The 22962-nt window shown below is 66.5% G+C and overlaps 1 protein-coding gene across 3 annotated transcripts; it reads left to right on the top strand.

The window, feature by feature from the left end:
- The first annotated feature begins 605 nt into the window (after nucleotides 1–605).
- ZNF687 (zinc finger protein 687) lies at nucleotides 606–22880 on the top strand. 3 transcript variants are annotated; one of them, XM_068168779.1, is made up of 9 exons: nucleotides 606–1143; nucleotides 10280–12540; nucleotides 13485–13663; nucleotides 15791–15967; nucleotides 16463–16625; nucleotides 17237–17533; nucleotides 18407–18519; nucleotides 19132–19273; nucleotides 20170–22880. In XM_068168779.1, exons 2-9 carry the CDS (start codon nucleotides 10300–10302, stop codon nucleotides 20641–20643), a joined length of 3786 nt encoding a protein of 1261 aa, XP_068024880.1. In that variant the 5' UTR covers nucleotides 606–1143; nucleotides 10280–10299; the 3' UTR covers nucleotides 20644–22880. The 3 variants fall into 3 exon arrangements, with proteins under 3 accessions (XP_068024880.1, XP_068024879.1, XP_068024881.1); XM_068168778.1 differs by lacking the exon at nucleotides 606–1143 and adding an exon at nucleotides 1221–1317; XM_068168780.1 differs by lacking the exons at nucleotides 606–1143; nucleotides 17237–17533 and adding an exon at nucleotides 1221–1317.
- Nucleotides 22881–22962: the final 82 nt, after the last annotated feature.

Genomic DNA, 22962 nt, shown 5'->3' on the forward strand with positions numbered 1-22962 from the left:
TGATGCTCAGGGGGGAGGATGCTGGGGTGCAGCCTAGGCCCTTCCCTGGGGGAACTGGAGCTTGGCTTGCAGCAGTCCTGGGGGAGGGATGGACTGGGCTGGCTGCCTGCAAAGGGGCCCCTGCAGTTCCCTGCTCTGGGGCCCTGAGCCCTGCTGGGATTGCCTGCAGGGAGGGAGCCAGGCCGCTGGGATCCTCTGCGGGGGAGGGGAGATGGAGGAGGGGGCCCCGCGCCCCCCGGCACTGCTCGAACCTGGACCCCTGCGTGACTTGCACTGACGGGGAGCCGCGCTCAGCACGTGCCGGGGGCGGGGTGTGGCAGCAGAGGCCCCACCCCGGCACCCCCCGCGGCTGCAGGATGTTTACAAGCGAGGGCGGAAGGGCTGAGCCTGGGTGGTTGATGGGCAGCGGCATCAGCCAATCAGTGAGGGGAGGGGAGGGATGACGTCGGTTCAGGCGTGCCTGTGAGCTGGCCAATGGGGTGAGCGTTCAGTGGTGAGTGGCCGCCAGGTCTGGCGTGGCTGTGTCATGGCGGCCTGGCGGGCTGGGCAGCCAATGGGGGAGCAGAGAGACAGGGGCGGGGCTGAGGGGCAGGGATCTTCACCAATGGGACTGAGCCTTGTGCCTCACGGGCCAGGCGCGCAGCCCCCTGAGTACCGGTGCCGCCAGCAAAGGGGAGGAGCAGGCTGAGCAGCCGCTGAGCGCTTCGGACCAACAGGACTGGCGGCGGAGCGGGGCCCGGCCCTGCGTGACAGGTGCCTCGCTCAAGAGAAAACAACCTCTGGGAGAGGGCCTGAGAGTCAGTGCCCCTGGCCAATAGCTACGAGAGTCTGTGCTTGAAGGGCAGCGTCACTGGACCAATGAAAAGCGGGAGGAGGCGGGGCCCCTTGATGAACAAAACCTCCAGCCAATAAGGAGCGGGGCTGCTCCGCGGGCGATTTACCGCTAACCACCAATAGGAAGCCGGGGCACCGATGTGGGCGGGGCTAAGGATTGACGGGCATCTCCGCCCCCCAATGATCGCAGGCCGCGGGCGGGCGGGCCCCGGCCAGCGGAGTTGTTTCCCTTTCGGCCAACAGCGAGTGCGAGGCGCCGCGACCACCCGAGAGCGACACAGCGATCGACCAATCGCGATGCCCCGGGCGGTGAGCAGCGGGCGGCTCCGCCAATGGCGTGGCGCGGGGTGGGAGCGGGGGGGCGGGAGCGCCGCGGCCGGCGGCGGAGGGCGGGGGGGCGCGAGCAAGCAGGAAGTGGCGGAGGAGAAGCGGCGCCGCCGAGGGGCCTGGGCGGGAGTCGGCTGCCCCCCGCCGCTGCTGCAGGTAGTGCCGGGACGGCGGGCACTGCGCGGCCCCGCGGGGAGCTGGCAGGGGAGGGGGGCTCCGGGTCCCCCCGGCGCCGTCCGGGGTGCCCCCCGGTGAGCGGGGCCCGCGCAGCACGGGGTCGAGCCGTGGGGTCCTGCCCCGCTCCCCCTGCAGGCCTCTCGCCGTGCCGCGCCGCAGCGCGGGGCTGGCCGTGGGGGGCGGCCCCGTCCCGCTGCGTGCCTCGGGGTGGGGTCACGGGCAGCCCCTTCCCCCTCCGGGGTGGGGTCACGGACACCCTCCCCCTCTCCCGGGCGTTCTGTCCGCCCTCCCTCGGCGGCTCCCGGGGGGGGGGCCGCAGGCCTAACGGTCGTGCTGGAGCGGGGCGGGGGGGGGGGGAAGCGTCCCTGCCGTTCCCGTCGGGAATTCGGGGCGGAGGATCCCTCCTGGTGCTCAGCGGCTCCGGGGGGTGCTGAGCACCTCTCTGTCCGGGGGCCTGGGCGGTTTGATGCTTGGGGGCTGGGGGCACAGTGGCCGTGCCCCCCTCCATGGCCGTGCCCCCCTCTCCGGTCGTGCCTCTCTCCCTCCCCGGCAGTGGAGGAGCTGGCGGTGCCCACCCGCAGCCTTTGGGGGCAGTCGCTGCCATTGCTGGGAGGGGGCAAGAGCTGCTCGTGTCCCCCCCCCGGCTCCTGCAAGGGCTTGATCCCGGCCCTGGGCTTTGGGGTTGTTGATTCCCTTCCGGAGCTCCTGGGACGGAGCTGCCTTCCCCCGGGGGCGGTGGGGGCAGCCCCCTGCCCCCAGCACAGGGCTCAGGGAAGGGCTGGCTGGAGCCCCCCCGGGTGCTGAGCTGAGCATCTCCTGCAGGTGAAGCTGAGCCTTGTCTGGGGGCCTCAGGCCCTGGGAGGATTTCCTTGTGCCTCCAGCTTCTGAGGAGAGGTCGAGAGAGGAAGGAAGGAGCTGGTGGAGCTCTGAGCTCTCCAGATCCCCTTTAGGGTCTGCAGGTGCCCCGGGATGGTGTTGGAGAGCCTGGGGGTCTTTCATCACCCCCCACACGTCCTGGGGAGAGGTCCTGTGGCTGCTGAGTGGTTTAGGGCTCGGGGGGAACCTGGCAGGGACCCTGCGGTGGCCTCCTGCAGCTGCTGTGGGTCTGGATCCTGTCTGCCTGGGGGGCTGCTGGGGGGATGGGGCCTGGCCTGGCTCCAGGTGCTGGCCTGAGTCAGGCCCTAGGCCCACCCTGGCCTCCCCCAGGGAGCAGACTGGGAACGGCCAACAGCAGCCTCCTGCTGCCCCTCCTCAGGGGACTCTGACCTGCTTTGGGTCTGGGGGCAGTGAGATAGCCCTGGGCTGGGGAGGGGGTGCTGAGGTCTGGGAGAGGAGGAGGAGGCTAAGGGGCCAGGAGAGGACTCCCTGGGGTGTGAAGCATTTCAGCAGAGAACTTCTTGTAGCTCTCAGCCACTTCCTCCAGAGCCTGGGGGCTGGGGAGGGGGAGAGGGGGAGGGGGAGAGGCTTGGTGCTGTTTGCCTTCAAACCCAACTTCTGCTCTCCCATTCCTTAGCCTCTGCTCCTGCAAGGTTCTTCACCTTCCTGCTGCCTGCTGGTGCCCAGCAGCCCCGGGGGGAGCAGGGTGGGGGAGGGAGGGGGCTGTGGTTATCTCCCCACAGTGGTTTTGATTCAAAGAGGCTCTCCCAGAAGGGGAGAGGGGAGAGAGGAGTTTGCCAGCCCCCTGGCTCGGGGCTGAGAGTGGAGCCTTGGTGGCAGCAGCTGCCTCAGAGTATTTTTAGTGTGTCTGAGGAGGAGAGAGAAGGGAGAGAGAAAAGCCTCACCCCACATGTGGCCCTGCTGGCAGGACTCAGCCCAGAGCCTCTTCCCTGGGGGGTTCCTGGCCAGGAGGAGCTCTGCCAGCACCTCTGCTGCTGAGCTCAGCCCCACAGCCAGCTCTGCCCCCCAGCTGGGCTCACTCTAGCCCAGCACAGCACCACAGGGCTCCAGCTGATGCAGAAGTGATGCTGGTGTGGAGCAGGAGCTCCATCCACCAGCTCCTGGAGCACACAGCAGCCCCTGGAGCTCTCCCCCCAGCTCCTGGAGCTCCCAGCAGCTTTGGGTTGGGTTTGTTCCTCCCCAGCTGGGCCCTCCTGGGGTCCTGCTGCTCAGGTACTCTCCATGGGTGTCCCTTCTCAGGGGGCTGAGCCCCCCTCTGGGTGTCACACAGAGGAGGATGATGCAATGGCAATGGTGATTATTGATGACAGCTATTGAGGAGGCTGCTGACACCTGGCAGCAAGCAAGTGGGGGCCCTGGTAGCCTGCCCTGGAGCTCTGCTGCCTTCCCTGGCATCCTGCACGGCAGAGTTTCTCTCCCTTGTCGCCAGAGGAACCTGGGTGAGGTTCCCTCGGCATCCAGCCCCCTCAGCCCGGGATGGAGCAGCACAGGCCCCGGGCTGGAGGGCACCGGGGGCTGCTCCTCCGGGGGTGGAAGTGACCCTGGGGGAGGCCAAGGTCACTCTGAGCCCCTGGCTGCGGCTCCTGCTCCTTCCTCCCCGAAACAGCCGCTGGGCACTGCCGCCCCTCGCTCAGCGGGGTGGGTCCCTGCCCCCCCGGGGCAGCTCCCGGCCCCCCCGGGGCAGCTCCCGGCCCCCCTGGGGTAACTCCCGGCCCCCCTGGGGTAACTCCCGGCCCCCCGGGGCAGCCTCCCTTCCTCCCTTCCTCCCTCCCTCCCTCCCTGCGGCTCCCGAGGTCGCTCTCTGCCGCCGGCAGCTCCGGAGACCATTTCCCAGCCTGGGGAAAGTTGATTTCTTCTTTCTGCTGCCCCCCGCCAGCCGCGGGGACCCCTGGCCGCCGTTTTGGTCGCTCCAGCAGTCAGCAGATGGCGAAGGTTTAATTCCCTTCCGCGCCCGGCAGCCTAATCCCTGCCAGCGCCCGGCCGGGGGGCGGCGGGGCCGGGGGCGCCGAGCCGGCTGCTGGGCTCCGGGGCTCCGCTCCTCGGCTTCGCAGCTGCTGTGGGGCTGGGGCAGGAGTTGCTGCTCGCTCCCCTCGGGAAGCAGCTCTCGGAGTCGGTGAAATCCCTGAGCCTGGCTCTCGGGATCGCGGCAGGGGGCAGCTGCTTGCGGCGAGAGACCTCTCCCTCCCCCCCCTCTCCCTCCCCCCCCTCTCCCTCCCCCCCTCTCCCCCCCCCTCCCCCCCCTCCCCCCCCTCCCCCTCTCCCCCTCCCCCCCCCCTCCCCCTCTCCCCCTCTCCCCCCTCAGCTGGTTCCAGCTCTGCTGCCTCTGACAGACACCCACCCGGGACAAACGGCGGCCTGGGGGAGCAGCCTGGGGGAGCAGCCTGGGGGAGCAGCCTGCTGTGCCTGGGGGAGCAGCAGCCCTCTCCTGCCCCCCAGGAGTTCCTCTCTCCTCCTTTCCTCCCCCACAGCTCCTGGCAGGGACAGCTGGGGATGGTTTCCCTCTTGCTGCTGCAGAGCAGGGCTGAGCCCTCCGTGGTCTGAGGGGTCCCCAGGGCTCCCCAGGGCTCCCCGAGCTGCTTCAGCTGGAAGTGACCTCCCAGGACCATCACAGGCATTGAGCCACGTCCCAGAGAGCCAGCCCCACCCCTGACCCCCAGGGGCTCTGGCTTTGCTCTGGTCACTTGTGAGGCAGAGAGGAAGGAGGCTGAAGGCCCCCAGGAGGCTGAGGGGTGGTGGACAGGACACAGCAGGACACTGGGAGGGAGAAGAAGAGCAACCTGGCAGAGGTGCCCAGGGCTGGGATCCTGGCAGGGGTGCCCAGGGCTGGGCCAGGGGGCCACAAAGTGGAGCCCAGGAGGTTCCTCCTGGGCAGGAGGAGAAAGTTGCTTGGTGTGAGGCTGCTGGAGCCTGCAGCAGGCTGCCCTGAGGGGTTCTGGAGTCTCCTCTGGAGACTTTCTGAACCCCTCTGGGTGTGCCCTGGGTGTGCCCCTGGGCAGGATGCTCAGAGGCCCTTTCCAGCTCCTCCTCCATGCTGTGGCTGGGAGCTGATGCTTTGTCCCTAGGGAGCTGGGGAGGTGCTGGGGAGGTGCTGGGTCTGGGGGGCAGGAGGCAGCACTGGGTGTGGGGGGCACTGCTGCTGGACCCCCAGCCCTGCCCCTCAGCCTGCCCCAGCAGAGCAGGACTGGGCAGGGCAGGGCTGGGCAGGATTTGGGATCGTGGAGGAGCGTGGGACAAGTGCAGGGGGTGGGCAGGGAGCCCAGGAGGGTTGGGGGGTGCCTGTGCCCCACCTGTGCTCCTCCCTTGGGCATGGTGGGGCAGGGTTTGGGGCCATGGGGCTGGGTTTGGTGGCATGGAGCAGGGTTTGGTGGCCATGGTGGGGCTGGGTTTGGTGGCATGGGGCAGGGTTTGGGGCCATGGGGCACGGTTTGGGGCCATAGGCCATGGTTTGGTGGCCATGGGACACGGTTTGGGGCCATGGGGCAGGGTTTGGTGGCCATGCTGGGGCTGGGTTGTTGGTCTGGATGACCTTGGAGGCTTTCTCCCCCCCAGCCAGTGGCCCTGAGGCCATCCTGGGCTGCAGCCCCTGCCTGCCTTTCGCCTCCCCTGTGCCTCTGTCCCCACGTGGAGCAGAGCCCAAGAGTGGGAGCCTGCTGTGGGACCTTCCAGGCCTCCCCAAGGGGGGAAGTGCTGCCTGGGGCTGCAGAGAGGCCCAAAGCACTCAGCTCCAAGCAGGGAGTCCTGCAGGGCTGCTCAGCCTGGCCCTGCCCCCCAGAGCCCCCCCCCGGGCCCTTGGTTGGGTTTTGGCTTCGCTGCCCTCTGGGGCTGTTGCTGTTCTGTGTGGCCCTGGGCAGCCCCAGCTCGGCCTCAGCTTGCTGGGGGAAGGAGCTCTGCCTCCCTCCTTGGGGCAGGGCACTGATGGTGGCGGGGAGCAGCTCAGCCACCTCCCCAGAGCACCTCCTTGGGAGCCTGCTCCCCTGCCAGGCTTGCCCAAGCGACCCAGGGGGGCCCAAACCCAAGGGAAGCTGCTCCTTGGCCTCCCAGCACCCCAATGGGGGCAGCAGCCCCACAGCCCCTGGGCTGCACTCCTTGGGGGGCTGCAGGGCTGAGGGCAGGGCCAGGCCTGGTGCCTGCTCCATGGCTGCCTCCATGCCAGGGCAGATCCCTCCCTGGCAGCAGCTGCCGGCTGCAGCAGTGCTGTGTGGGGTGGCAGCAGGGGGGGGGAAGGGAAGAGATGCCCAAGCAACTGAGAGAGGGTCTGCTGCTCTCCCCCCACCAGGTGCCAGGGGCTGGGGAGGGTGAAGGGAGATTGCTCCTGGGGGCTTTGCCCCCCTCCCATCCCCCCCTGCTCCTCCCTTTCACAAAGGCCTCTGCAGGTCAGCTGCAGTGGGGGGAGGCTGACAGCCGCCCCCCAGCTCCTCCCAGCAGTTGTTGCCACCCTGGGCACAAAGGGCTGAGGCTTTGCAGGGGTCTGGGGGGGTCACTTCCCAGCCAGCTGAGGATGGGAGGTGGGGCCCAGGCAGAGCTGTGGGCACTGAGTTGGAGTCCTGGGGGTCCGGGGGGGGGGGGGGGGGGGGCAGCCTCTGCTCAGGGAATGGTTTTCCTCTGGGGGTGGCTTGGGGCCTGGGGGGCAGCAGCAGCTCTGGGCACAAGGCTTTGTCAGAGGCTTCCTCTGTGCCTCAGGAGCTAATCCCTGCCCACCACGTGGGGCCCTGGCTGCCAGGCCTGGGTGCTGGGCTAAGCCCAGCTTAGCTCCAGGGGCAGCTTGTGGAGGCTCAGCCTGGAGCTGCTCTGGGGCCTTTCTCCCTTTCCTTTCCCCCTCTGGTGTTGGTGCAGGCCCTGCAGCCAGGCCCTGCTGAGGGCTCAGGAAGGCAAACAGGAAAAGCAGCCTTTAAAAATAGCAAAGCCCTTGAAATAGTCCCAGCCCTGCCCACGGCCTCTCTGCCCTGAGCCCTCTGCCAGGCCCAGCTCTGGGGGCCTGGGGGCCTTGGCAGATGCTGCCCTGTGCCAGAAGGGTGCCAGGGGAAGCCTCTGGGTGCTGCCAGCAGCAAGGTCTTCAGCCTGGAGGAGAGAAGGCTCCGAGGTGACCTCCTTGTGGCCTTCCAGGATCTGCAGGGGGCTGCAGGGGGGCTGGGGAGGGACTGCTCAGGACCTCAGGCAGTGATAGGACTAGGGGGGATGGAAGGAAGCTGGAGGTGGGGAGATTCAGGCTGGAGGTGAGGAGGAGGTTCTTCCCCATGAGAGTGGTGAAGCCCTGGGATGGGTTGTGCAGGGAGGTGGTTGGGCCCCAGCCCTGGAGGTGTCACAGTCACAGCCTCACAGCCTCACAGCATCACCAAGGCTGGAAGAGACCTCAAAGATCATCCAGTCCAACCTGGCACCACAGACCTCATGGCCAGGCCATGGCACCCAGTGCCACATCCAATCCCCTCCTGAACCCCTCCAGGGCTGGGGACTCCACCACCCCCCTGGGCAGCACATCCCAGTGGCCAATCTCTCAGGGAAGAACTTTCTCCTCACCTCCAGCCTGAACCTCCCCTGGCACAGCCTGAGGCTGTGTCCCAGCTGAGGGAGAAGTTCTCCAGTCTGAGGCTGCTGAGCCTCTGGCACAGGCTGCCCAGGGAGGCTGTGGCTGCCTCCTGCCTGGGGGTGTTCAAGGCCAGGCTGGATGAGGCCCTGAGCAGCCTGCCCATGGCAGGGGGTTGGAGCAGATGAGCTCTGAGGTCCCTCCCAACCTGAGCCCTGCTGTGCCGCTGTGCCCCCTGTGCCCCCCTGTGCCCCCTGTGCCTCTGTGCCCCCTGTGCCTCTGTGCCCCCTGTGCACTCTGTGCCCTGCTGTGCCCCCTGTGCCTCTGTGCCCTGCTGTGCCCTCTGTGCACTCTGTGCCCTGCTGTGCCTCTGTGCCCTGCTGTGCCCTCTGTGCCCCCTGTGCCTCTGTGCCCCCTGTGCCTCTGTGCCCCCTGTGCACTCTGTGCCCTGCTGTGCCCTCTGTGCACTCTGTGCCCTGCTGTGCCTCTGTGCCCTCTGTGCCCTCTGTGCCCCCTGTGCCCTGCTGTGCCTCTGTGCCCTGCTGTGCCCCCTGTGCCCTCTGTGCCCTGCTGTGCCCTCTGTGCCCCCTGTGCCTCTGTGCCATCTCTCCTTTGGCTGCAGTGCGGAAGGAGGCTCCAGCAGCTGCTTGCCCTCTGAGCTTCCTGGGCCATGGTGGCACCTGGGGCTGTGTGGGCACAGCACAAACCATGCCAAGGGAGTCACCCACTTGGAGTGGCAATGTCAGGGTCCTTCTAGGGCAGCTGAGCTGCCTTGGTGCCCCACAGACCCTGACCTGCTCCTGCCAGAGGTCCTCCAGGGGTGACCTGGGATGAGAGTTAAAAATAAAGGCAGCCTAAGCCTCCTGGCTAAGCTGTCTGCAGGAGAGGCACCGAGAGCCTGGGCTGGGCATGGCAGGGGGCTGGGAGCCCCCAGCAGGGCTGGGAGCAGGCCCAGGGCTGCTTCTGAGCCTTCCTTGGCCTCCACCCTGCTTTGTGGAGAGGGCAAAGGTGAGAGAGGGGAGATGGAAACCAGGCTGCTTACTGCTGCTGCTTTGGCCAGCACCAAGATGCCAAGAAGCCATTGCTGCATTTCCCCCCCCCATGCAGCCCTCCCCATCCTCCATCCATCCTGGGCCTGTTCTGTGCCATCCTGGTCCCCCTGCTGTGGTGTCTGCTGAGCCAAACTGGAGCTCTGGGCAGGTTTGGAGCTGTGCCTTGTTTCTGGCAGCAGTGGTGCCCAGGGTGAGGTCCCAGGGGCTGTTGCTCCCTCAGCTGCTGCCCCTCTTGGTGGTTGGAGCAGCCTTGCTGCTGTCCCTCCCAGCACAGGGAGCCCTCCCCAGGCTGTGGGTCCCCTTGGAGCAAGGGGAGCAGGCTGCAATCCCAGAGTCATGGAATTGCTTTGGCTGGAGAAGGGCTCCAAGACCACCAACCGAACACCACTGTGGCCACCAGACCATGGCTCCATGGCCACAGGTCCCTTGGAGGCCTCCAGGTGTTCAGGGGCTGGGGGCTCCACTAGCTCCCTGGGCACCATTTCCCTGACTCCCTGCTGGCTGAGGAGCAGCTTTGTGCCCTGTCCTGCAGTGGCTGAGAGCAGGCTGGCAGCAGACCTCTGCTGGCCTTGGCTTCATCTGCAGCAGCACCAAGAGCTGGGGAAGGGGCTCTGCCAGGGCTCTGCCAGGGCTGCAGGGTCAAAGCTCCTGGGAGGAAGGTTCCTCTTTGGTGCCTGCTGTTGGGAGTCACCACCCCCTCCCCCTTCCTCTCCATGCTAGCCCTGTAGATCCGCTCCCCAGGATGGACAGACAGCCCTGCAGCTGCTCTGCAGCACGTGGGGCATCCCTCAGCCTGCTTTGCCTCCTGGCTCAGAGCCTCTCCTGCTGCCCAAGCTGCATCCCCTGCCTGCAGCTTAAGCCTGGGATTGCTTTCCCAGCTGCAGCAGAGGGATGCAGTTCCCTGGTGCCCTTTGTCTCCCCACAGCCAGGTTTGCAGACCTGTTGCTGTGCCTCCCCTCAGCCTCCCCTGCTCCTTTGTCCTTCACTCGCCAGCCCACACCTCCCAGCTCTCTTATCTGAGTCCTCTCCCTGCCATCTGGATGCCTTCCTGTGGGGCTGGCCTTGGGGAGGCCCTGCTGCTGCGGGGGCAGGGACAGGTCCTGGGCAGGCCTTGGCTCTTCTGCAGCCCTCTGGCCTGCCTGGTGGTTTCTCATCCTCTGCCCTTGCTCCAGGCCTGGGAGCAGGAGCAGAGCTCTCCTTGCCAGGCTGCCGTCTCCGACCTCTCTGCCAGGGCACCAGGGTCCCCCTGAGCTCTGCCATCCTGGGTGGGGACCAGACACTGATCTGCGCCCAGACGCAGCAGGAGAGGCCAGGGGGAGCCTTGGGCTGCGCCTGGGGGGCTCCAGGCTGGACTTCCAAGGGGGGTTGGTGGCTGGCTTGGGGCTGAGGCGCAGCCAGCGCCCATCCCCGTCTCGGCTCCGCGCCGCTGCTGGCGCCCCGCTAACGCCGCCCTCCGCTCCCCTTGCAGCCCCTGCCCCCTCCCCCACCATGGGTGACATGAAGACCCCGGACTTCGACGACCTGCTGGCAGCGTTCGACATCCCCGACATCGACGCCAACGATGCCATCCGCTCCGGCCACGAGGAGGCCGAGGCGCCGGTCAAGGCGGCGCCCGGGGAGCCGGGGCCGGCGGAGCACGGGCTGCCGCACGCCGACGTGGGCGCCGTCAGCGTCATCGTGAAGAACACCGTCTGCCCCGAGCAGCTGGAGGCCAAGGACGGGCACCTGCTGGGGCCGCGCCTGCTGCAGAACGGCTTCGGGGCCCCCGACATCCCCAGGCCCCCCTCCCCCAGGGCCATGGAGGCCGTGGCCCCCTCCAACGGCGAGTGCTGGGCCAAGGAGAAGGGCCCCAAGGCCCTGGACATCTTCTCCCACTTCAGCCCCGACCCCAGCGAGGACAACGCTGCCAACCTGATCGACAGGCCCCGGGACTGCAAGGCCAAGGAGAAGGCCCTGGCCGTGCCCTCGCTCTCCCCATCGCCCACCCCCTCCCTGGACTGCAAGGAGCCCATGGGAGAGGGCTCCGAGAGCCTGCCCCCAGCCTTCCCCCAGCCCTTCAGCAGCGGCCAGCCAGGAGGGGCGAGCAGGTCCCCAGCCGCCCTCCCCTGCATCAAGAAGGAGGAGTCTGACTCGGAGGAGGTCGGACGTGGAGCCAGCCCCAAGGGCTTGGCTGCAGCCCTGGGAGACAGCCCCTTGGACCACCTCAAGTCGGTCACCGTGCGCTACTCCACCGATGATTCCCCCATGGCCTCCTGGCCCGGCTCGGAGGCCAACCTGGACGGCAGCGGCAGCAACCTGCCCGAAGTGAAGCGGTCGCCGGCCAGCCCCCAGGAGCACTTCTTCAAGCCTTCCTCACCCGTGGTGCAGAGCCCCAGGCTCCCCACTCCTCCCAAGCAGCTGGACACCATCACCCTCAAGGAGGAGCAGGAAGTTCTGGAGAAGTCGGTGGGAAGCCCCCAGAGTATGTCCAGTGCTGAGGAGGAGGAGGAGGAGGAGGAGGAGGAGGAGGAGGAAGACAACAGCAACAATTCCCATTCCAATGCCTCACGGCCCCTGAAGGTGAGGATTAAAACCATCAAGACCTCCTGTGGCAGCATCACCCGGACCGTCACCAGGGTCTCCTCGGACTCGGAGCCGGCTCCCAGCAAGGGCCCAGGCGAGCAGAGCTCTCAGCAGACCGCTCTGGAGGCCGCCGGCTGCTCGGCAGCGGAGAGGGAGGAAGGCATCGCGCTGGAGGTGCCCAGGGACAAAGCAGAGCTCTCCAGCCCCCTGAAAACCATGGAGGGCCCCAAGATCGTCAGCGTCCAGCTGGGCAACGGCACCAAGCTGAAGGGCACCGTCCTGCCGGTCTCCACCATCCAGAGCGCCAGCAGTGCCATGCTGATCGCCGCCAGCGTGGCCCAGCAGAAGTCTGTGGTGCTGCCGGCCAAGCCGGGCAAGGCCGTGGCCAAGAACATCATCAACCTGGTGCCGCAGGCCCTGCCCAAGGCCGACGCCAGGCCCAACGCCAGCCCCGCGCCGCAGAGCTCCGCCGGCGCCCCCCAGAAGGTCAATGGCACCGCGGTGGTGATGGTGCAGCCGCAGAAGCCTTCCCCCGCCGTCGCCGGCACCGTCATCTCCCGCAGCCAGTCCAGCCTGGTGGAGGCCTTCAACAAGATCCTCAACAGCAAGAACCTGCTGCCCACCTACAAGCCCAACCTCAGCCCCCCGGCCGACGCCGGCCTGGCCCTGCCGCCCTTCGGCTACCGCTGCCTGGAGTGCGGCGACGCCTTCGCGCTGGAGAAGAGCCTGGCGCGGCACTACGACCGCCGCAGCATGCGGGTGGAGGTCACCTGCAACCACTGCACCAAGCGCTTGGTCTTCTTCAACAAGTGCAGCCTGCTGCTGCACGCCCGCGAGCACAAGGACAAGGGCCTGGTGATGCAGTGCTCGCACCTGGTGATGCGGCCCATCGCCCTGGAGCAGATGATCGGCCAGCCGGACATCACCCCGCTGCTGTCCCTCGCCTCCCTGCCCGCCGGCAAGGCCGGCGCCGGTGGCGCGGCGCAGGAGGCCCTGAGCGCGGCCGGCGCGGCGCAGGAGCTCCCGGTCCTGCCCTTGAGCGGCAGCGCCGAGCAGAGCAGCTACAGCTGCTTCAGGTGCTTGGAGTGCAAGGAGCAGTGCAAGGACAAGGCAGGGCTGGCGGCGCACTTCCAGCAGGCCACGGCCGCGGGCAGCGCCAGCAGCACGGTAGGTGGGGGGGGGCTGGCAGCAAAGTGGCCTCAGGGTCGCAGGAGGATAGGTGGGGTGAGGGTAGTGGGGCGAGGGCAGTGGGGTGAGGCTCACCAAGCTCCCCAGTGTGTCCCCAGAGGCCATGGTGTGGTGCTGAGGGCCATGGTTTGGTGCCATGGTGTGGTGCTGAGGCCACGGTGTGTGTGGTGCTGAGGCCATGGTGTGGTGCTGACCTGGCAGTGAAGGGGTCAGGGTTGTTCTCCATGGTCTCAAAGGTCTCTTCCAACCCAGCCCAGCCCTTCCCTTCCCTGCCTCTCAGCCATGACCTAAGCAGTGCCTGCTGCTGCACACCCAAGTCCCCTGGACTGAAGCCTCCTGCAGGAGGAAGAGGATAGGAGCTGGGGTTGGGTTCATGCCCAGGAGGCACTGGTGGGGTGGGGGGCAGGTTGGTTGTGGACAGGTGATGGAGCTGCCCCGAGGTGAGGAGCCAGGCTGTGAGGTGCCCCTGAGCCCTGGGCCCTGCCTGTTGGCAGCTGTGACTGCTGCTTCCCTGTGTAGAGCACAAATGGAGGCTGGAGAAGCTGGGGGGGGGTTCTGGGGGAGGTTATTTCCACCTGGAGATCCTGGTCAGGGCAGGCAGCATCCAGCAGGATGAGGCTGAGGAGGTCACAGAGGTCCTCCCTGCGCTGTGGCCTCACCTTCCCCTTCCTCCAGAGACCTTCAGCCCCCTTGGCTGCCCTCCCTCAGGAGGACCTTGGTGTTTCCTGGTGACTGTTGCTTGGGAGCTGCTCCTGCAGCCAGGGTGGGGATCAGAGCAGAGGATCCCCAGGTGCTGCTGCAGAGCTTCCTGCTCGGAGGCCTGGCCCAGGGCTGCCCTGGGCGCCGCAGGTCCCTCTGCTGGGGGGGAGGGGTGGGGAGATGCCAGGCTGAGCTTCTGTGGTGCTCTTCTCCCCCACCCCCAGGTCTGCAGCACCTGTCCCATGATCATGGCCAACCGCTGCAGCTTCAGCGCCCACCAGCGGATGCACAAGAATCGCCCTCCCCACGTCTGCCCCGAGTGCGGCGGCAACTTCCTGCTGGCCAACTTCGAGGCTCACCTGAAGGAGTCCTGCCTGCACTTCTCCCGCAGGGTGGGCTACAGGTAGGCCCCCTGGGGGCACCCAGCACCCAGGCCGCAGCCCCGGGGCCGTGCCGGCTTCCCGTGCTGCACACGGGGCAGGAGTCTGTGCCTGCTGCGGCACAGGGCTGAGGGGCAGCTGCGGCACAGGGCTGAGGGGCAGCTGCGGCGCAGGGCTGAGGGGCAGCTGCAGCAGGGCTGAGGGGCAGCTGCGGCACAGGGCTGAGGGGCAGCTGCGGCGCAGGGCTGAGGGGCAGCTGCAGCAGGGCTGAGGGGCAGCTGCGGCACAGGGCTGAGGGGCAGCTGCGGCGCAGGGCTGAGGGGCAGCTGCAGCAGGGCTGAGGGGCAGCTGCAGCACAGGGCTGAGGGGCAGCTGCGGCACAGGGCTGAGGGGCAGCTGCAGCACAGGGCTGAGGGGCAGCTGCGGCACAGGGCTGAGGGGCAGCTGCAGCACAGGGCTGAGGGGCAGCTGCGGCACAGGGCTGAGGGGCAGCTGCAGCACAGGGCTGAGGGGCAGCTGCGGCACAGGGCTGAGGGGCAGCTGCAGCAGGGCTGAGGGGCAGCTGCGGCGCAGGGCTGAGGGGCAGCTGCGGCGCAGGGCTGAAGGGCAGCTGCGGCACAGGGCTGAAGGGCAGCTGCGGCGCAGGGCTGAAGGGCAGCTGCAGCACAGGGCTGAGGGGCAGCTGCGGCGCAGGGCTGAAGGGCAGCTGCGGCACAGGGCTGAGGGGCAGCTGCGGCACAGGGCTGAAGGGCAGCTGCAGCAGGGCTGAGGGGCAGCTGCGGCGCAGGGCTGAGGGGCAGCTGCGGCGCAGGGCTGAGGGGCAGCTGCGGCGCAGGGCTGAAGGGCAGCTGCGGCGCAGGGCTGAGGGGCAGCTGCGGCACAGGGCTGAGGGGCAGCTGCGGCACAGGGCTGAAGGGCAGCTGCAGCAGGGCTGAGGGGCAGCTGCAGCAGGGCTGAGGGGCAGCTGCAGCACAGGGCTGAAGGGCAGCTGCGGCGCAGGGCTGAGGGGCAGCTGCAGCCCTTCACTGGCTCCCAGCCCTCTGGCCCCAGGGGGGTTGGACCTGGGTGATCTTTGTGGCCCCTTGCAACCCAAACCATTCCATCAATCTAGGAACCTTCCTCCTCCTGGCACCTTAGGATCTGGAGAGCCTCTGGGGCTGAGGAGCAGCTGAGGGAGCTGGGGGGGTTCAGCCTGCAGGAGGCTGAGGGAGACCTCAGTGCTCTCTGCAGCTCCCTGAGAGGGGGCTGGAGCCAGGTGGGGTTGGGCTCTGCTCCCAAGGAACAAGGGACAGGACAAGAGGAAATGGCCTCAGGTTGCCCCAGGGGAGGTTTGAGCTGGAGATTAGCAGAAACTTCTTCACTGTAAGGGTTGCCAAGGCCTGGCCCAGGCTGCCCAGGGCAGCGAAGGAGTCCTCATCCTGGAGGGTTTTCAGAGAGCTGTAGACATGGTGCTGGGGGCCATGGTTTAGCACCAGGCTTGGTGCTGCTGGGTTGATGGTTGGACCTGGTGAGCTTAAAGGTCCCTTCCAGCCCAAATCATTCCATGACTGATTCTGGCCCCTCAGTCCTGGCTGGCAGCAGCACACTCCACAGTCCCCTCCCTCCTCCTCCTGGTGAGCTGTCTGGGGCCTGGATCCACTAGCACTGGGCAGGACTCATTGCTCCCAGCTGGAGCCCTCCCAGAACTGGTTTGGATCCTGGTGTCTGCTGGGACAGGAGCAGATCCTGGGTCCTTGTGCTCTGGTTTCTCTCTGCTGTTAGCTCCTGATGCATCTTGATGTGTTCAGTATCTGAAGGGTGGTACAAGAAGGCTGGGGAGGGACTTTTTGGGGTGTCAGGGACTTGGGGGCATGGAGCAAAACTGGAAGTGGGGAGATTCAGATTGGCTGTGAGGAAGAAGTTGTTCCCCAGGAGGGTGGTGAGAGCCTGGCACAGGCTGCCCAGGGAGGTGCTGGAAGCCTCAGCCCTGGAGGTGTTTGCAGCCAGGCTGGAGGTGGCTGTGAGCAACCTGCCCTGGGGTGAGGTGTCCCTGGCCATGGCAGGGCCTTGGAACTGGCTATGCCTGGAGGTCCCTTTGGTTCTCTGGTGCCTGCAGTGGGGCTGAGCTCCCCTCAGCCTCTGGTCCCTCACTGCTCTCCTGCTGCCCTCAGGTGTCCCAGCTGCGCCGTGGTCTTCGGAGGAGTCAACTCCATCAAGTCCCACATCCAGACCTCCCACTGCGAGGTGTTCCACAAGTGCCCCATCTGCCCCATGGCTTTCAAGTCGGCCCCCAGTGCCCATGCCCACGTCTACACCCAGCACCCCGGCTTCAGCAACCAGCAGTCCAAGTGAGTGGCCTGGTGGGCTGGGTCCTGACAGACCTCACCAGGCAGTGGCCTCAGGTTGCCCCAGGGGAGGTTCAGCTCGGCCATGAGGAACAGTTTCTGCCCCTTGAGGCTTGTCCAGGCCTGGCCCAGGCTGCCCTGGGCAGTGGTGGAGTCCCCATCCCTGGAGGGGTTTCAAAGCCCAGGAGGATGTGGGCCCTGGCCTGGCGGTGCCCTGGCAGTGCCCTGGCAGTGCCCTGGCAGTGCCCTGGCAGTGCTGGGTCAGGGCTGGGACTCCATGAGCTTCAAGATCTCTTCCAGCCAAGGTGATTCCATGATTCTGATTCAAGATCTGGGAGCAGCCTCAGGGGGGGGAGGGGGTGGGGGGGAGCTGCACTCAGCTCCTTTTCCCTTTCCCATCCTTCGCTGTGGGTCAGACTGGGCTGGGGATTGCTGGAAGGCTTCTTCCAGCCACCCCCTGCATATGGCAAGCAGCCCTGGTGCTCTTCCCTCCCACAGGATGATTTACAAGTGTGCCATGTGTGACACAGTCTTCACCCACAAGCCTCTGCTCTCCTCCCACTTCGACCAGCACCTTCTCAACCAGCGAGTCAGCGTCTTCAAGTGCCCTGACTGCCCTCTGCTCTTTGCCCAGAAGCGCACGATGCTGGAGCACCTCAAGGTAACCCCAGGGGGCTGCCCCTCTGCACTGTCCCTCCCTGCTCACAGCTGGGAAGTGTCCCTCACCAGGAGCTTCTGAGAACTGCCAGGTCATGAGAGAGATGTGGAGCTGCTGGAGAGGGTCCAGAGGAGGCCACGAGGATCAGCAGAGGGCTGGAGACCCTCTGCCATGGGGACAGACTGAGGGAGTTGGAGTTGTTCAGGCTGGAGGAGAGAAGGCTCCAGGGAAACCTCAGAGCAGCCTTCCAGTACCTGAAGGGGCTCCAGGAGAGCTGGGCAGGGACTGTTTGGAAGGGCTTGGGCTGATAGGATGAGGAGCAGTGGCTTGAAACTGAAGCAGGGGAGATTTAGGTTGGATGTCAGGAGGAAGTTCTGCACAGTGAGGCTGGGGAGAGCCTGGCACAGGTTGCCCAGGGAGGCTGTGGCTGCCTCCTCCCTGAAGCTGCTCAAGGCCAGGCTGGATGAGTCCTTGAGCAGCCTGGGCTGGTGGGAGGGGTCCCTGCCCGTGGCAGGGGGTTGGAGCTGGCTGATACTGAGGTCCCTTCCAACCCAAGCCAGTCTGGGCCTCTGTGGCACGAGGCAGCTGCCAAGAGCCTGCTCTCGGCCCTGCAGAACACTCACCAGCCCCAGAAGCCCAAGGAGGACCTGGCAAAGAAGGCAACCATCCTGCTGACCCCGAAGCAGGAGCCTGTGGAGACTCCAGTGTCCAAGGCCTCGGAGGAGTCCTCCTCCTCCACGGAGGAGGACGACCCCCCCAGCTCCCCGGAGCTGCGCAAGGCCAAGCGCAGTCGCTTCGCGCGCAAGGCGGGGGGCAGGCCCAAGGGCAGCGGCTGGACCTGCGGCGTCTGCCACTCCTGGTTCCCCGAGCGGGACGAGTACGTGGCACACATGAAGAAGGACCACGGCAAGGTGAGCAGAGAGCCTCAGCGCCTCCAGGTCTCCTTGGGGATGGCACAGAGCAGCAGGGAGCACCTCTGGGTTCCTCACTGGCGCCTCAGAGCAGCCTGCCAGGAGCTGAAGGAATGCGTCTGGTTGGAAGGGACCTTGAAGGGCGCCTGGTGCAGGCAAGGAGGGCGTGGAAGAAACAGCAGAGCAAGCCTTGGGCTGCCTCCAGAGCTGTCCCAGGCTGCTGGGGCTGAAGTCAGTCACTGAAGTGTTGGAGCAGGTCCAGAGAGGCCAAGATGAGCAGAGGGCTGCAGAACCTCCCTGTGGGGACAGGCTGGGAGCATTGGGGCTGTTCAGCCTGGAGAAGAGAAGGCTCCAGGGAGACTGGAGAGGGACTTTGGACAGGGGCTGGGAGTGCCAGGCCAAGGGACAGTGGCTTTGAGCTGGGACAAAGGAGACTGAGACTGGAGATGAGGAAGAAATTCTTGAGAGTGAGGGTAGGGAGAGCCTGGCACAGGCTGCCCAAGGGGGTTGTGGCTGCTTCCTCCCTGGAGGTGTTCAAGGCCAGGCTGGATGAGGCCTTGAGCAAGCTGGGCTGGTGGAGGTGTCCCTGCCCATGGCAGGGGTTGGAGCTGGCTGAGCTTTGGGGTCCTCTCCAGCCCAACCCACTGCATGATTCCATGATCTGCTGCATCTGGACCTCCTCCCCCAGCTCCGCTGTGGTTGAAGTTTTGGGGAGCAGAGATGTGGACAGCAGAGCTCAGCTGCTCCTTACCCAAACGTGTGGGGGATGGGCTAGGAGAGGAAGAGATCTGCTCTGGCTTCCCAGGTGCAGCTTGTGCAGGAGCTGCAGAGGCCCTGCTGAGGCCTGGTGCCCACCTGGCTCTCTCTTTGCAGTCGGTGAAGAAGTTCCCCTGCCACCTCTGCGAGCGCTCCTTCTGCTCTGCCCCCAGCCTGCGCCGCCACGTCAGGGTCAACCACGAAGGGATCAAGAGAGTCTACCCCTGCAGGTACCCTCAGCACCCTCTGCCCAGAGCAGGGTCTGCTTCCTGCTGGGGAGACCTTGGTGGCCCCCCCGTCAAGCTGTGCTGGTAGGGCCCAGGGTGGTTAAAGCTACAGATGGTTGGAGGGAGGTAGGGATGAGGGCTGAGCTCTTCTCCCTAGTCTCAGGTGATAGAAGGAGAGGAAATGGCCTCCAGGTGCACCAGGGGAGGTTCAGGTTGGCCATGAGGAACAGTTTGTGTCAGGGCCTGGCACAGGCTGCCCAGGGAGGTGGTGGAGTCCCCACCCCTGGAGGTGTTGATGAAACCTGGGGCCAGGGTGCAGTGGCCACAGGAGGGTTGGGTTGATGTTGGCCTGGATGACCTTGGAGGTCTTCTCCTACCCAAGCAATACCATGATGGGGATGGAACCAGTGTCTGGGAAGGAGGAGCTGCCAGGAAGGCCTTCAGGGTGTTTTCCCCTCTGGAGGAGCCTGGATGAGCAGATTGTGGCTGGAGTTGAGGGGTCAGGCAGACAGAACCAACTTCCCAGGGCAACCAGGAGCTCAACCGTGCTGGGGCAGGCCCAGGACTCAGCTGCTGGCTGTGGACCTTCATCCCCTCTCTGCTCTGACCCTGCAGGTACTGCACAGAAGGCAAAAGGACCTTCAGCAGCAGACTCATCCTGGAGAGGCACATCCAGGTGCGGCATGGGATCAAGGTGACCGACCAGGCCAAGAGCCAGGAGGTTGTCATCGCCCGCATGGGGACTGGCGCCGTGCAGGTACCAGGCCCTGGGGGTCCCTCCGGGGCACAAGGGGGCACAAGGGGCTGGAGGTGTGGCTGTGGCAAGGACTGAGCTTGTTTGGCTTAGCCTTGTGCCCTCTGCTGGGAGCCTTGAGCTGCCTTCAGAGCTGTCCCAGGCTGCTGGGGCTGAAGTCAGTCACTGAAGTGTTGGAGCAGGTCCAGAGAGGCCAAGATGAGCAGAGGCTGCAGAACCTCCCTGTGGGGACAGGCTGGGAGCTGGGGCTGTTCAGCCTGGGGAGGAGAAGGCTCCAGGGAGACCTTAGAGCAGCTTCCAGTACCTGAAGGGGCTCCAGGAGAGCTGGGGAGGGGCTTTGGACAAGGGCTGGGAGTGCCAGGACGAGGAACAATGGCTCTGAGCTGGGAGAGAGGAGACTGAGAGTGGAGAGGAGGAAGAAATTCTTGGCAGTGAGGCTGGGGAGAGCCTGGCACAGGCTGCCCAGGGAGGCTGTGGCTGCCTCCTGCCTGGAGGTGTTCCAGGCCAGGCTGGATGAGGCCTTGAGCAGCCTGGGCTGGTGGGAGGGGTCCCTGCCCATGGCAGGGGGCTGGAGCTGGCTGAGCTTTGGGGTCCCTTCCAGCCCAACCCAGTCAGGGATTCTCTGCAGTCAGAGGCTGCTGTGGGATCCCCTGGGCCAGGGCTGCTGGCAGGGGCAGAGCTGTGCCAGGGGGCAGGCTGTGCCATGTCTGGGGCAGGCTGTGCCTGGGGCAGGCTGTGCCAGGGGGCAGAGCTGTGCCTGGGGCAGGCTGTGCCATGCCAGGGGCAGGCTGTGCCGGGGGCAGGCTGTGCCATGCCTGGGGCAGGCTGTGCCAGGGGCAGGCTGTGCCGGGCCCGGAGTTGCTGCAGCGCCCCCGGGAGCTAACCGGCGCCTCCTGCAGGTGCCCGGCCGCAAGCGGAAGCTGTCCTCGGACGAGGGCGACTCCTGCAGCGAGGAGCCGGACAGCACCACGCCCCCGGCCAAGACGCCCAGGGGCGAGCGCAGGGCTCCCTTCCGCTGCCGCAAGTGCGGCTACCTGGCCAGCAGCGCCGCAGACTTCCAGCAGCACATCCCCCAGCACCGGACTGACGACAGCTCCCAGCAGTGCCGCGAGTGCGGCCTCTGCTTCACCTCCCAGGTCTCCCTCAACCGGCATCGCTTCATCACCCACAAGAAGAAGAAGGGCGCCGCCGAGCCGGAGGAGCCGGGGCCCAGGAGCCCCCTGGAGGGCGGCGCCGAGCCGGCGGCCGACGGCAAACTGTGCTGCAAGGTGTGCGGCCGCGGCTTCGACAGCCAGCTCAACCTCAAGACACATTTCCGTACCCACGGCATGGCCTTCATCCGCGCCCGCCAGAGCGCCAGCCCCAGCACCTAGGCGCCGGCACGCCCCGGGCTGCCAGCCCTGTAAATAGTCGGCACGGAGCCCTGGGCTGCCGCTGCGGCTGCCGGCGCCGGCCCAGGCTCCCCCTTCCTGCCTCCCTCCCTCCTCCCGGGCAGGGGCAAGGAGCTGCGAGGAGGCCCTGGACGGTGCCACCCAGCCTGGCTCCCTGTGCCCTGCCGGCTGCGTCGGTGCCCCCCGGACTGGGTGGCAGCGGTGGGCAGCCACCCACCGCCACCCCCTGACCCTTCCTGCCCGCCCTGGCCTGAGGGCAGGAGCTGGAGGAGGGCAGGGGTTTGGCTGCTGCTGTACAGGAAAGGAGAGGCAGAGCCCGGACCTGCTGCCCTGTGCCCACGGAGCCCCAAGGTTGGGTCGCTGCCTGCTGCTCTTCCCCATGTGGGGACATGACCCCAGCCCAGTGTCTGCCAGGAGGGGCAGTGGCCTTCCTCCCGAGGGGATGAGGATGGGAGAATGACTTCTCCCAGCCCACTGCCACCCTGCTGAGCCTGGCACTGGCACCACAGGGCTGGGTCTGGGCTGTGCTGCGCCAGAGGGGAAGTCCCTCGAGACCCTGGGGAGCAGGGAGAACATCTCCAGGGCAGGGCCAGGGCCAGTGGTGCTGGTGGTGACCAGGGAGGACATCTCCAGGGCAGGGCAGGGCCAGCAGTGCTGGTGGAGACCAGGGAGGACATCTCCAGGGCAGTGCCAGGGCAGGGCCAGCAGTGCCGGTGGAGACCTCACAGCAAGAGCCACCTCTTTTTTGGGTTGTTTTCCCTTTCTTGCCCTGTTTGAATGTTGCTGCTTTTGTGTCTGCTGGGAGCCGCTGGCTGCAGCCTCCTGGCCAGGCTCCACCACCCCCGCGGTGCCCCAGCCCCTCCCTGGCTCCTGCCAGAGGTCCTTTTGTCACTTGCACTAACCCAGGGTGGCCTCAGGCCCCGGGGTGGCCACGCTGGGGGCCCCAGCTGGCAGCGTGCCCCCGGAGGGGGAGGAAGAGGAGGAGAAAGAGAAGGAAGAGCTTTTTGTTTGGCAGAGGAACAAGAGAAGGCAGAAGGAAGCCTCGGGGTGAGCTCAGCACAAGGCCAAGGCTGCCAGCACCGTGGGGCTCTGCCTGTGCCCTGGGCAGGATTGGTGCCGGCAGCTCTCTGGGTGGCAGAGCCGTGGGGAAGGAAATCCCTGAGGGGAAAACTGCTGCTGAATCCTTCCTGGACTGAGCTGCTGGTGGTGAGTCTCAGGGGGCTGTTCCTGGGGATGCTGCTGCCACCCACCAGCACCCCCTCCCCTTCCTGCCCAGCTCAGGCTGGGCCCCTGCTGCCCTTCCCCTTCCTCAGCAGGTGCAGAGCAGCTCCCAGGGCTCAGGCCCAGTCTGAGCTCCCTCCTCAGCCAGCTGCTGGCTGGGGGGGGGAAGGGGGGGCTGGATCTCACCTGCATGGGGGCAGGGGGCTGCCACTGCGCTGTCATCGACCCCAGCCCCCTCAGCACCTTCAAGGGGGAAGGGAGGTGGGGGTGGGGAGGGGTTAAAGAACTGAAGCAGAGGGAAGCAAACTTCCTCCTTGCCCTGCTGCCTGCAGCCTCCGTGCCTGGGGCAGGGTCCTGTGGCTCCCCTGCGGGCCCCTCCCCTGCCGGCCCCTCCCCTGCGGGCCCCTCCCCTGCCGGCCCCTCCCCTGCGGGCCCCTCCCCTGCCGGCTCCTGCTGACCTCTAACAGCTCTCTGTACCCTTTGATCCTACACTAAAGTGACGAAAACCAAACCGACACCAAGCTACTGTTGTGATTTTGGGGCTTTGTGTTTTGGGTGTGGGTTTTTCTTTTGGGGGGAGGGGTTCCTCTTTTTTTCTGGGCTGGGGGAAGCTGTTTTGCTGCTGGGGGGGGGTGGGGGCCTTTATTTCACACCCCACACCCCCCGTCCCCCCTTTTGATTTCTCCCTTTGGAGTCAGCACAGAGAGGAGGGAGGTGGATTAAGGAGTCAAGACAAAATCAAAGCAAGCAGCAGTTCCTCCCCACCCTCTCCTTAAGGTCTCCTCCTCCCAGCTCTGTGTTGCCCCCTCCCCAGTCTGTGTGCCCCCCTCGGCTGTGCCCCCTGGGGCTGTCGATGTTGTTTCAGACTGGAGAAGAAGCGAAAGTTCCTACAGGTGTTAGAGGAAGGCAGCAGAGAGCAGCAGCCACAGAGCTCCTGCTGTGGTTTCCAAGCACTTCAGTGCCTTTAGCTCCATTTCTGTTCGAGTGTGGGGAGGGGGCTGGGGGGGGGGTGTCTTTGGGGGGGGGCGGGTGTTGAGGAGGGGGCATCCACTGGTTTTTAGTGGGGTGGGGGCGTGGGGT

The sequence above is a fragment of the Melanerpes formicivorus genome, unplaced genomic scaffold (assembly GCF_026170545.1).
Source record: "Melanerpes formicivorus ecotype bairdi unplaced genomic scaffold, bMelFor1.0.p_v2 SCAF_158, whole genome shotgun sequence".
Lineage (NCBI taxonomy): Eukaryota > Metazoa > Chordata > Aves > Piciformes > Picidae > Melanerpes > Melanerpes formicivorus.

Excerpts from the sequence above, each read along its gene's own strand:
- ZNF687 (XM_068168779.1), top strand. The coding sequence starts at position 10,300 with ATGGGTGACATGAAGACCCCGGACTTCGACGACCTGCTGGCAGCGTTC. Across the intron at positions 17,534-18,406 it reads TGAAGAAGGACCACGGCAAG|TCGGTGAAGAAGTTCCCCTG; the intron begins GTGAGCAGAGAG and ends CTCTCTTTGCAG. Across the intron at positions 18,520-19,131 it reads AAGAGAGTCTACCCCTGCAG|GTACTGCACAGAAGGCAAAA; the intron begins GTACCCTCAGCA and ends CTGACCCTGCAG.